A 14,167-nucleotide genomic window follows, 5' to 3' on the forward strand; every position below is an offset into this window, starting at 1 on the left:
CTGCTATTGAACACTACCTTTCCCAGTGCACAACTGACTCCAAACTTACAACCTCCTTGCTCATCATCATAACCAGTATCCTCAGCCACCAATATCCTCATCCACAATTGCTTTTGCTTTGAAGGCACCTCCTACAAACAAATCAGTGGTACAACAATGGGCACCCACATGACATCATTCTACTCCAATTTACCCATGAGCCATCTAGAGGAATCCTTCCCAACCAGCCAGGATCCCAAACCCCTCACTTGGTTCACATTCATTGATGACATTTTTGTGATATGGACTGAAGGTGAGGACACCTTGTTAACATTCCTCCAGAACCTCAACACCTTCTCCCCCCCCCCCCTCCTTTTCACCTAGTCCTCCTCAATAGAATTCCTCAATGCAACAAGCTACCTTCCTTGATGTTGGCCTCCTCTTCAAGAATGGTTACACTGGTACCTCCATCCATATCAAACCTACCAACAACCAGCAATGCCACCACTTTGATAGCCGCCATCCATTCCGTACTAAGAAGCCCTTCATGTGGCCTAGTCACCCATGGCCATTGTTACTTAGTGATGAGCAGCCCTCTCCAGATATACCAAGGGTCTCACTGAGGCCTTCACAGACCAAAATTACCCTCCCAACATTGTAGAGGAACAGGTATCCCATACCTTGTCTGTTTAATCACTGCCTATGAGGCAGGCTAATTTGTGCAGACATGAGCCATGATTTGCAGCTGAGTTCACCCACTATGTTGAGTAGCCACTGGTGGAGACTCCAGTTCTTTGGATGAGATGCCCAGCAAGTAAACAGGTTGGACACTGGTTTTCCTTCTCAAAGTTCCTGCTATTTCCCTAAAGGTCTCCATCACCCACCTAATACTGGAGCTCCCAGTGAACTGCAAATCCACCCTCTGCACTTGTCCTTATCTTACAGGAAGATCAGCCCCAGACCCCAACAGGTGAAACATTCCATGCTGGCTCAAATATATACTTTTGCAGTGGACAAGACCTCAAACATGTTTTTAAGATGTAAGATGGTAGCCCTCCCACCAGTACCCATTTTGTTTTCCACCCAGAGATTCACATGCAGACCACTACAGTGAATGTGGAATGGCCAAGTAGAGCATATCAGAAAGTTTTGTGAATTCACGGATCCAGGTGAATCTATAGGCACTACCGTATTTACTCGAATCCAAGCCGCACTATTTTTCCGGTTTTTGTAATCCAAAAAACAGCCTGCGGCTAAGAATCGAGTTCAAAGCAAGCGGAAGTTCTTAAAAATGTTGGTGGGTGCCGCCACAACTTAGTTCTGCTGTCGAATATATGTAGCGCTACACAGGCATGCTTTGTAGGCACGAAGATAAATACTGGCACCAAAACCTCTGTGTCCGTAAATAAATTAAAAAAAAAAAGGTGGAAGACAAGCTTTTTTTCTCCGCGCCGAGTTTCGACCAATGCATTTACATACATTATCCAACGAAGTAAATACAAATTCCGTATTGTTCATCTTCGAATGTAGCAGCATTTCAATGTACTACGAAAACCCGACTGGCAAGAATGTTTAGGATGTTTGTCAATATGGCCAACTCTACGTTCTAAATTTTTTCCTATCTGTGAGAAGAGATGGTTGCTAATAGGAACTTTTATAAATTGTGAATCACATGCAGTATTCTCGTCACAATAAGAATAATACGAATATAAACATTTTGCCATGTATTGTTTCGTGTTTGCTGCTATCTCATTTAAATCCTGTCTGCGTAATAAACCACAAAACTAGAGTGAGACAACAGCAAACGCGGAAGAATATACATATCATGTCATGTTTATATTCGTATTATTCTTATGCTGAACAGTGATACAGTCAGAAATGAAGCGAGGCAATTGACTAGATTTTTAAATCTAAGATGACTCTAATTTCTGTGCAGAATGTAATGTACTAAAGAGGCGCCTGCAAAGATTTTCAAACGGAGAAAAATTTTCGCTGAACTCTCGTTCAGAACATCTTCTATCATACGCAGTCTATTATTTGGTTCTTGATCATTATCAAAGAAAGCAGCAGTGTAAGTAACAACAAGTAGCAGTCTCTTGCCATTGTTTCACTAATAAGACGATTCCTCTCTCTTTTTTTTAATTGTAAGCGGCGGTAGCGAGCACAAAAGCAAGCCATGCCGCGATCGGCGACAGGCCATAAACACGCAGTATCAGAGTACGACAAACAATGCATGACAGTACAGTAATGCATTTTCAGCGTAGAGTGACGTAAACACCTATAAAAAAAGAAAACTACGCGTATCAGATCAAAGAAAAATAAGCAATCAATTCAAAGCAGACGAAGCACGTGAAAAAGGAAGGGTACCCTTATAAATACGGACGGAGCGCCTGACGCATAGCAATGGCTACCTGGTAAAGCTTAACTGCTAAGCTTACGACTCGAACCAAACTACTGTAACTGTATCGTCATTCATTCGACCTAAATTGTCTCATATTACAGTGGACCAACTTTGTTTCGATTTGGAGACGCGGCCTAAAACTTTTCTCTCCCCTTGAATTTCGAGTCTCAAATTTCAGGTGCGGCTTAGATTCGGGAAATTTTTTTTCCTTGATTTCGAGTCTCATTTTTCAGGTGCGGCTTAGATTCGAGTGCGGCTTAGACTCGAGTAAATACGGTAGATGTCCGACAGCTTTTGCCTCAGGGCCTCAATGTCACTGCAGCCATGGGCAGCAGCCTGAAGGAAGTTAACCGTAGTGAACACAGCTTCCAACTGTTCCTGGACAGTGGTCGGTTTCCCCTGCATCCACTCACAAAGTCTCTACCAATCCTTAACCAGAGTTCATCTATACAAGAAGAAATCTAACACTAAATCAAACATTTGCTAGAATCAATCTACACACTGCTGCAATGCTACTCCTGCCTATCACTGTGCTACAAAGTCAGATTGATCAATACAAATGCTCTAAACATACACAGACACTTAGAAAAAGTTAATACACACTATCCAACACAAATAAATATATTGATACTATTCATTTTTTCACAGAAGTATACCTGAACATTATTTGCAAACAGGTACTGCTACTGCTGCTGGCGAATGAACTCAACATGACTGCTGGAACTATATATCTGCATTAGAAACTCTATTCCACTTCTCCATTGACATGTACTCTTAAAGTTGCAGTATGGTTTGCTACTTTATTCATTTTCAGTAAAAGACGTGTTCAAAACTCCACATGATCATCCTGTTTTTTTTACGTGAATGTTGAGACAGTTCCTTCAATACCTTCCTCCATCCTCCAGTAAGTGCAATTGCTCTATTATTTTGACCTTTACATCACTATAATATCAATGCATGTTTGCTTTCTTTCTTTCTTTCTTCCTTCCTTCCTTCTGACCATCCTTCCTTCCTCTCCTACTTCCACCTACCAGATACATAAAACAGATCTCATAATTTCAGATTCAAAAATTACTGAACTTTTCATACTTTCTCACAAGTTATCTACTATTTAAAGACATAAACTAAATATGAGTATCTATCTAAGATAATATGTAAGGAGAACAGTAAAATTTTCTTTTATAATGAAACAATTTTGGTAAAACAAAGTCAACAGTTTTTTTAATCATTATAGTAATTTCAGCAGTTGATGCCTAATATCTTTGCCTTACAATGTTTTGATCCAAGTTTCCATTTTTGTCTTCATTTTTTTAAATAGCACCATTATTTTAAGAGATTCTGACAATGTTCTTGATAAACCATTGTTAATGAAATGCACTATTCCATTTTTTTTTTCAGTGTAAGATAGGATGGGCTGGAGATGGGTATGTGTGTGGTCCTGATGCTGATCTTGATAGATGGCCAGATTATGACCTTGGTTGCCCAGATTCCAGGTGCCGAAAGGTATAGCATTTTAGTTTCTATGTACACCTAGTGAGATATAATGCCATGGTTATTACATATAGTAATTTACCTTGTTAACAGGACAATTGTGTTGGTATTCCTAACTCTGGTCAAGAAGATGCAGATCGTGATGGTGAAGGAGACATATGTGATAGAGATGCTGACAATGACGGCATTCCAAACAGCCCCGTATGTAATTTGTCATTATTAATACATCAAGCACATCTTAATGCTTGAATAACACATTAAAATGTATGATAGCTTGTAAGGCACAGCTATGAGTACTGATTGTGTCATTAATGAAAATTTGCAATACGTAAGTTAGAAACATTTTCATAAAACAGAAGTAGCTGCAACTCTGGAAAAACTCAGTGATGACATGGGATAATGTAAAAATTAAAATAATCAATTAACATTTTCATAAAACAGAAGTAGCTGCAACTCTGGAAAAACTCAGTGATGACATGGGATAATGTAAAAATGAAAATAATCAATTCTTGACAATATGATGTAAACACACACACACACACACACACACACACACACACACACACACACACACACACACACAGAGAGAGAGAGAGAGAGAGAGAGAGAGAGAGAGAGAGAGAGAGAGAGAGAGAGAAAGGTGGCTTCTAAGAGCTTACATAAGTTAAACCTTTTTGTGTATGTTCTCCTGCCACCGTGTGGTGAGTAGATTTTTTTAATCTATCCAGTTACATTACATTATCAATTATGACATGGGCAGATATAGTTAGGTGCCAAAAATGAACATTTGTTATTCACACATTGACAGAAACGTTTTAAAACATTAAGAGCACACAAATTCATTCCTGTGGTAGATTAAGTTTTGATGTCTGTAGAGCAAACAGATAAATCATTTTCAAATATAACTGTTGTTGTCTGTAAGATGTATTCATTAATGTTGATTTTAATTGCTGATGAAAGTGAAGAAGAAACTGTATCCAATAACTGTGACAGAAATCGTTTCTTCTTCTTCTTCATTATCATTTCAATTTAAAATCAACACTCATGAATATGATGTACAATCAGAAACAGAGCAGTGACTGTTCCTTTCAACTTTACTTGTGCTTATAATTTTATTCTATAGTGAGTATTGTAGAAAAACTCATGCATTTGCTTAAATTTAGGACAACTGTCCACTGGTCTCAAATCCCAACCAGGAAGATTCTGAAGAAAATGGTGGTGACAAGCAGGGCGATGCTTGTGATAATTGTCCCACAATTCCAAACTATGACCAAGAAGATGTGGACAAAGATGGCATTGGTGATGCTTGTGATGCTGATATGGATAATGATGGTATTTATTTGGTTATATACTACAATAACATTATAAACAAAATGTAGACAAACTGGCTGATGTATTAGTATTTGATTATTGAAGCTACAGTTCTCTGAATTATTATATGTCACCTGAACAAATGAGAATAGTTTGCACAAAGGAGCTATGATAAAGTATGGAAGTTATATGTTTACTCACATTAAATGATTAATTTTGTGAAAGGGCTCTTGGTGTGTGCTCTGTCTTCTCTCAGAAGAATATGAAATTTGAGATATCCAAATTAAAATTTTCAAATTATATTCAAGAATCTAAAGTAATTGATAAACATTTTCATGCCTGCATTGGTTGCTGTAGATGATATATCATATACAACTCTGTTAAAGGCAAAATATTAATCTGCAGGTATACCAAACCAGTATGATAACTGTCCCAGGAAAGCAAACTCAGACCAAAGGGATTCAGATAGTGATGGCATTGGTGACGTGTGTGACAACTGCCCTAAAATTCCAAATGAAGATCAGATGGATGCTGACAAAGATCTTGTTGGTGATGTGTGTGACAGTGATATAGATAGAGACAGGTAATAACTTAAGTGTATGCCTTCATATAATTATGTGTCATTATGGATATTTTTTTATAAAATCCAGTGAAATCCTGAAAGTTATTGATGGAATTGGTGAAAACAACTCCATAGATGTAATACCTAGATTGTCTACATACAGCTGGTACCCTTCACCCCCCCCCCCCTTACTGTCAATAATTTTTCCTTCTTTTGTACTTATCCATCACTTAGTAACCCATATTATTGCTATTATCGATAACTTGTGGTCTGTTATAATAAATAAATTGACATGTTCCATATCCACGAGGATCTCCTCAGCACGGATCTATGGAACGAAAAACTAATCTAATCTAATCAGTATTTTCCATTCAGGGCATTATTGTAACAATTTGTACTCCATTATTAATGTTGGAATGGAAGAAGGTAATAATCAGCATGCAAGTAAAAACATTTTTATGAAAAAAAGCATGTAAAACATGTGAATGTGAGGATTCGTTGTTATACAGGGTTATTACAAATGATTCATTTATTTTCAAAGTTCTCTGGTTTCCAAAGTATTATGTGTACAAATAAGACTGATACATGAACAGAACTATAAACTCACCAAGTTTACTTTGTGTCCACTAGTTAGCATTAACAAGTGCAGTGCATTGATAAACTGGTAACAAAGCAAGGAAAGAGATTTTTGGGTTGAAATATGCGAGATGTTTATCTCTGTAATGGTGCAGCATGCATTCAGAAGGAATTAGGGAAAAAACTGTCATATAAGGAGAGCATGATACACTGGTTTTGACAATTGATGGATACTAATTGTCTCTGTAAATAGTAGAGTACCATTTGACAAAGCGTGCCAGATGCAACTGTGAAGAGTGCGAGGGAAAGCTTCAGACACAGTTCAAAAAACAAAAAAAAAAACAGTCAATAGTCTGTACAAGCCTCCAATTTGGAATACCATAGCAAACTGTGTGGAAGATTTTGGGATGGTGGTTACATTTCAAACCGTGCTATCTGCTGTTTGTGCAGCAATTAAACCTGGAAGATTACGGTCAATGCCTTCAATTTTGCATCACAATGCAGGAAGCACTTGAGAATGAACATTTCACCTCCAGGCTGATATTCAATGATACAGCAATTTCCATTTAGCTGAAAAGGTTAATTACCACAATGTGAGAGTTAGGGCAGTGAAAATCCTCATAAAATTGTGGAACATGAATGAGACTTGCCAAAGGGTAATGTTTTCTGTGCAGTCACAGATGAAGCTGTATAGGCCATTTTTCTTCTGTGAGAAGAATTTCATCTTTCTACAGAATGGGGTACCATCTCACTGCAGCACTGATGTTTGCCTTTACCTAAATAATGAACTTTCACATCGTTGGTTTGGGTGTAGTGGTGAAGATGATGTGGCTCTGTTCCCTTGGCCATGGGGTTGCCTGGCCTAGTGCCTTGTGACTTTTTCCTTTGGAGGTACATTAAGGACCTCGTTTATGTATCCTCACTCCCAAGAACTCTAGAACAGCCCACAGAAAACATCAGTACTGCTGTGATTATCACTGACAGGACATTGCTACATAAGGTGAGGGTCGAACTTGACTGCCGCTTGGATGTTGTGTGACCAGAAGGCCACTCATAGAACATTTATACATGTAATACTTTGTAAAATATAGAGCTTTGAAAATGGATGAATTATTTATAGTAGCCATGTATAACAGCAAGTGAATAGTAAAAAGATAACTTGATACAGAATACTTAGTGAATTGTCAGTAGCATAGATGACTATTGTTGATGACTTCACAGCACAAGGAACTCATTTATTTAATTTTTCAGGACCTCCATGCATCTTTTAGTTATATGCATGATTTAGTGTCACAATTTTTCTTCCTTTCTGTAAATTCAGCTGAGTTTGCCTCTTGCCTGCTAATTAAGCTGTATATGCAGCACCATGGCTAGCCTCAGAATTTGGAGAATCCATGAAATTGCCACTATTTAGATATGACCTTGAAATTTTTATGTACTGGACATTAGTTGTCCTTTGAACATTTCAAGTAGAATGCCTTATCCTCTAAGTATTCTTACTGTCTATAAATGTTCCAAAATTGCAGAGTTTTAATGGTGATCTCCTTTTGAATACCATGTCACTAACACAAGACATAAATACATCTTAATCATGAAAAGAAAAGAAATATTTCCCCTATAATATTATGGGATAACACAGCAAAAATTGATAAAGTACGCATTCTAGAATAGCAACCAGGACAATGTTGCAGACAAGTCTTCTGGGACCTTAGCATGTTTACACTGAGGGATTGATATGTTTGCATAATTCGAGATTAACATTAAAGAACATCTTGTGTGAACTATGGTGCACACAACAACAAGACATGGTATGAAGGAAATTGCCACTTAAAATTTTTATCCTTGTCTAGATTTCAAAGTAGAATATTGTATGTATTTCGCTGCTAAAATCTTTCACTCTGCTATATTGTACTGTACTATACGACTATAATGATTATGTTTTCATCTTTCCTTATTTGTTTTCCAACCACAATTTTTTTGGTATTGTATTAAGATAATAGTACCCTGATGATCCAAAATATTATGGCTGCTTAGTATTCAGCTGATCTCCCTTTGGAATGCAATACAGCAGCAATGCTGTGTGTTTGGTATTGACATTTTTGCTGCCTGTCCTGCTTTGCAGGGTGGACAAGACTCTGACCTCAATGTTCTGCAGTGAGACTTGGATGTCCATCTTGTTACCTACTTGTGGTTTAAATATCCTTCAACCACTTTACATAGACACTAACTGCTTCAGTGCATGAGCAGCTGACCAGCTTTACCATTTTCAAGATGCTAGTTCCTAGGTAGCAAGACATAACAATATGCCCATTATCTTAGTTGCTTATATCAGTGGGTCTCCCCATTTATAGTTTGTATTGCTGTTTGAATGCTTCCTCACATACCTCTGCTCCACTTACATACTTTCTGCACTGTGTCATATGCCTGTAATACCAATAACCAGTGTTCAGTTTTGCAGTACACAGTGGTCATAATGTTGTGGTTCATCAGTGCATGTTATGGTGAAGTGTAGGGCAATTGAGTAGACACTTGTCATAACTACAAGTAGTAGTTTCCCAGCAGGATATTTCCAGAACACAGTACCTTTGCTGTGCTTTATCAAAACCTTCAAAAAACAGTGTGTCTTGGCTTAAAGCATGTTGGTGTTGGGAGGAATGCTATGAGAACATTCGGTATTGTAGTAATACACCCTACATATTTACCATCTTCAGAAAGTACAGGCACAAGAATCTCCTGATTTCTCAGTATGTTATAAACCTTTACAGTAATTTCTTCTTCTCCAAAGTACACAACGAGGATCTGTATATGATTGCTGTTAGATCTCATCAACAGAAGCTTCTTTTACTGATTTTAGGTGGAAATGTAGGTAATCCTCATATCACACTAATGGCACCACTGGATGCTGTACTTTTTGCTGTAGACAACAGCCTCTGGTTTCAGTGTCATAAAGCTCCAATATGTTTCAATGTTGATGCAAGAATGATATTAATAGTTAAGGTTGGAGAGCATCATATGGGTCAAGCAGAACCTGTTGTGTAGTCATCTTGTCTGTGTGATTCATCACCCCTTTCTTTTGGTTTTATTCGACTCATGCCAAGAGTGTAGTGTACATTATTACAATTTCCAACTGAGCTGAGGTGATTGCCTTACATCATAAAATAGAATCTTGCCATGCTCAATAGAGTTGGGTGGTCATTTCTGTAAAGGCATCAACCCTGTAAGAAGATTCGACATAGACAGCTTAAAAAATCCTTTTAAATTTATTTAAATATCAATTTAATAAAACATACTGTTTGTACAGTTGAACTGTGACTAAATAGTAATTCATCACACACAAAAGAAAGTCAGAGTTCCTCTAATTTTTGATCGAAAAGATCTGGTCACACACATATGTGGATATCAATCCTCTGGCAAAATTGTTAAGTTTGGTAATGTGTTCTTACTTAGTGATTTGAAAATTTCAGTGAGATTTGCAGAATTCTTTCTTTAACACACTTTTGCACCCTAAACTGATCAGATCATGCAGCAGATGGCCAGTGTTGTTCAGAAGTATGCATGTCCGAAGGAACATTGCATTGTACTTCTGAACAATACAGGCACTGCAATATTCTATTTATCCACAGACATTAAGAAAGCAACTTTCAATTAAAATGTCTCCCCTGTACAGGAGTATACTTAATGGATGTACAAGTGCAGGTTGTAGATACGTGGTTGGTGACATATACAGTGGCGGCTGTTGTGTAATAGTACAAGAACACATGAACACCCTAACTTTTGACACCTTGCAGATTTTTTTGGATTTTTCTTTGAATGCTGTTAAACATAATGTAGATGCAGTAATTTGAAATACACAGCACTAAATCTACCACCCTGTGTACACTACTCCTCTAGACTTAGTGAACTTGGCATCAGGGTCGCGAGCACACCTTCACTTGTGCACATTTCAAAAAGCTTCTGCACATGTACAACTGGCATGATGTAATTGCCTTTGGACCAAACACAAATGGATTTTATAAACAATGTGCATGGTTCATGGCATGCACTGCTAGCCCTTACCACTCAACAACAAGTTTATGTCAATGCCACCAGGTGGTAGCACACTGCAACAGACTTTCAACCACGGTCACTTGGCATAAATCCCACTAGGTGGTAGCACAGCCCACAGATATGCCAATTCACTCACTATATAGTAAAATTAGATCAGACATCAGTATATCTTGTAGTTATACTTATAGAAAAATCTATTTTGTGGGATTCTCAATGATATATAGTATATTAATTTTTGGATTTTATCATACTGTAATCCATTTGAGGCACTGAGAACCATAAAGCACATCATTGTCGAGTGTCAATTATTCATCCTTATGCCATCTGTTGAGCTTATGGTAGGTCAGGTTTATCTGTACTGTAGACCCAAATTGTACACATATCCGAACATTCCCCGAAAAGCTGTCTCATGGATTTCTCTGATATTCACTTAAATGTGGGGGTCGAAGACAGTGTGCTTTGGTCCTTACGGCTCTCAGGACTTCATTTGTATTCTAGTCAAGTGACCTTGTTGACAGATAGTACTACTAGAATTTAATAATTTCCACAAACGGAAGGTTGTGTTTGGAGTTGGTTGTTTACTGTGCAGAAATCGGCTTTCCTGTGCAGCGTCAACATGAACTCTGTTGAACCTGTATTAAGTGCTAACAGAAAAGAAAATTACCAAGAAAAGTTAGCCACAAAGGAAGTAGGGCCTCCCAGACCAGATCCGTTGAGAAAGTGACGAAATCAAATAAGTGTGACTACAAGCAAACATTTAACAAAGAAGTGTATAATAATTGTAAGTTGCTGTTGTGGGCTGAACATGAAGCATACCTGATTTTCAGCACGGAAGTTAATTTTTTAACTAATATGTGAATTATGGATTCTGTACATTTGTACTAAAAAATAAAAAAAAGCACAAAAACTCCCACTTACTCAAAAATGCGAAATGGAGAGTAGCTGAAAGCTTAAACATTATTTTGTTCTTGCCATAAATTTTACTTAATTATGTACAAAACAAAAAATTCTACATAAACAATTCTTCCTTTTTTCTGACAAGTTATGCATATTATTATTATTATTATTATTATTATTATTATTGACTGAAGTTGTGTAATATCTGGATAAATATGACTGTTATAAAGCAGATGCTATTAATTTCACACTCTCATATTTATCTGAATTTAAAAATTTATGAATACCCAGAATGTATACCTATGCTGCCACGGGACATATGGAAGTTTGGATCTGGCCATGAAGTGTGCTCTGATGGCCTAATAGTAAGGCAACCACTTGGAATAAGTGGGAAATCCAGGTTCGAATCCCAGTCCAGCACAAATTTTCTTTGTCATTATTAAATTATACAGCTGATGGTTGTCCATATAATTGCAAACACATTTCATGAATCACAGGAACTTAGTGTTTGGTGAGGAAAGTCTGAATCAGGTGTATAGAATGGGAAAGTACGTTATCATGATGGTGCTACCAAGTTTTCACTGCTCACGGATCCAGTAGTTTGCACTGTAAGACTCATGAAGGTGTTGAAGGACTTTCTGGTTGTGTTCTTTTGTGATGGTATGGCTGTCTAGTGCATACATCGTCATTTCACTTCTTGAGGGTCTACCTGATTATGGTTTGCTGCCCTCTGATATGGGGCCACCTTTGAAGCAGTTATACCACTCCTTTAGCCACGACTTACTCGTAGCATTGTTTCCGAAAGCCTGTTGAATCTTTCGAATCGTTTTTATTTAGCCAGCATATGATGCTTTCTGTTGGTGGAAAAAAAATCATGACAGTGCATAAATGCCCCCATCACATCTCTTCGGAAGAAAGTCTTCTGCGCTTCTTTGGTTTACATGAAAAAGAAGAACATTTGATAATTTTTGAATGCACCTGGTAAATTGTATAATCAGTTCTATATCGTATGAGAGCAAGTAATTTTGGCTCACACGGTACCATGGAACCTGATAAATAAATAAAGTAAATAAATTTATGTGTACATAGGTATTACTACTATTCCAAAATTATATTCACATCTAAAACGTTTCAAGAAAAAGGCTGAAAGATCACTTTGCTGGAAATCCATCTAGAGTTCAGTTTCTCTATACATATAAATATACTCTAGCTTATGAGAAAAATGAAGCAAGGGATCAAAATTTATCATGCAGATTACTTGTAATACAAAATCTGCTCACTTTCCTCTTAACATTAAATGATAATTTTGTGCTGAGGAATTTGTTGCAGTGATCATCAGTAGAAATATGACCCTGAACATGGCATAGCATTATCTGAGAATTTTTTTTAGTTTTCTCCTCACTCTGGAATTCCTTAAGTGCAAACCCACTTCATCCCCTATGGATACTGGCAGGACAGTCTTGAGGCAGTCAAGTTCCATATGTGCTAAACAATGGAAGGAAGAAAAATTAGAGTTTAAACTCCTACAGATGTCAGTCTCCTAAGAGATAGCAGATTTTAAACAGAAGACTTATCAGCAATAAGTGAATGCTAAAGAATGACATCGACCAGCCACAGAAAATTTCTACAATAATTTGGATTGATGTGAGACTGGGCAGTATCCTGTGGAGTAGTGTTGCTGGGAAATCACTAACTCTGTCAGTACAACTTAACCAGTGTAATGCAGAAGTAAAATCATACATTATTAGCCACTTCTGCTAATTGTGTGAATATCTAGGCTGAAGTCCTGAAGCTCCCCATTAGATGCATGACAAGTAGCAATGATCATTGTAATCAGGCCTCTAGTCTTACAGAAAGTGCGATGTGAGATCAAAGAGTAACAGAAATTTTTATTTTTCTTGAAGAACCTTCATTTATTCATCAATGTCAACTTTTTCACCTTCAGAGTAATCCCCCTCAGATATAATACACTTATGCCATCACTTTTTCATATTTGGAAGCACTTTTGGAACTCACTCTTCATTGTGGTGTTCAACTCCTTCAGTGATCCTATTTTTATCTCATTAGTTATGGCAAAACAATGCCCTTTCATGGTTCTCTTCAGCCTTGGGAATAGAAAGAAGCAGCAGGAGGCTATGTCCGGAAATATGGTGGCAAAAAAGCTGGCAGTTTTGTTTTTTGGCACAAAATCATGAAAAAGCATTGAGGTGTGAGTGGGACCATTATCTTGATGCAATTTCCATGAGTGATTTTGCCACAATTCTGGTCATTTTCTTCAGACTTCTGCTAGAAAACGGCATGTAACTCACCGTTGGTAATCTTTACTGATCATTCAACCATAAGGCAGCGACTCATGATACATTATTACATTGTATTCAAAGAAAACAGTGAGAAGAACCTTCACATGTGGTTGAATTTGTCAAATTTTTTGGTCTTGGCTCTTCAGGCAGTTTCCATTGGGAAGATTGGGCCTCGGTTTTGATGTCATACCCATATACCCATGTTTTTTCACCTGTTATAACCTTCTTTAGAAGTTCTGGATCACTGTTGATTTCATTCAGAAATTCCTGATTGATGTCCATGCCATGTAATTTTTGCTCGAAATTCAAAAATTTTTGAACAAATGTTGGTGCTATATGTTTCATGCCAAAAACCTAAAAAAAATTGTTTGGCGTGAGCCAAAGGATATGCCAATATCATCAGCAACCTCTCTGATAGTGATTCAGTGACTTTCCACAACCATTTTCTTTACTTCTTCCATGTTGTCAGTAACTGATGTGCTAGGGCATCCAGGGCAGTCAGCATCTTCAATGTCTTCTCAGCCTTCTTTAAAACATTTATACCACTTGTCAACTCTTGTCTTACTCATAGCAGATTTGTCAAAAGCCACAATCAACATTTAA

At 37.4% G+C, this 14,167-nt stretch overlaps 1 protein-coding gene across 1 annotated transcript in view; it reads left to right on the forward strand.

Moving 5' to 3' along the window:
- LOC126262531 (cartilage oligomeric matrix protein) overlaps positions 1-14,167 on the forward strand; it is a 472,157-nt gene that overhangs the window by 399,004 nt on the left and 58,986 nt on the right. The window contains exons 13-16 of the mRNA XM_049959203.1: positions 3,779-3,883; positions 3,965-4,072; positions 5,035-5,203; positions 5,588-5,765. Coding sequence (XP_049815160.1) covers positions 3,779-3,883; positions 3,965-4,072; positions 5,035-5,203; positions 5,588-5,765 — 560 coding nt within the window. The remainder of the gene's footprint in view (positions 1-3,778; positions 3,884-3,964; positions 4,073-5,034; positions 5,204-5,587; positions 5,766-14,167) is intronic.

Source organism: Schistocerca nitens, chromosome 6 (assembly GCF_023898315.1).
Source record: "Schistocerca nitens isolate TAMUIC-IGC-003100 chromosome 6, iqSchNite1.1, whole genome shotgun sequence".
NCBI lineage: Eukaryota > Metazoa > Arthropoda > Insecta > Orthoptera > Acrididae > Schistocerca > Schistocerca nitens.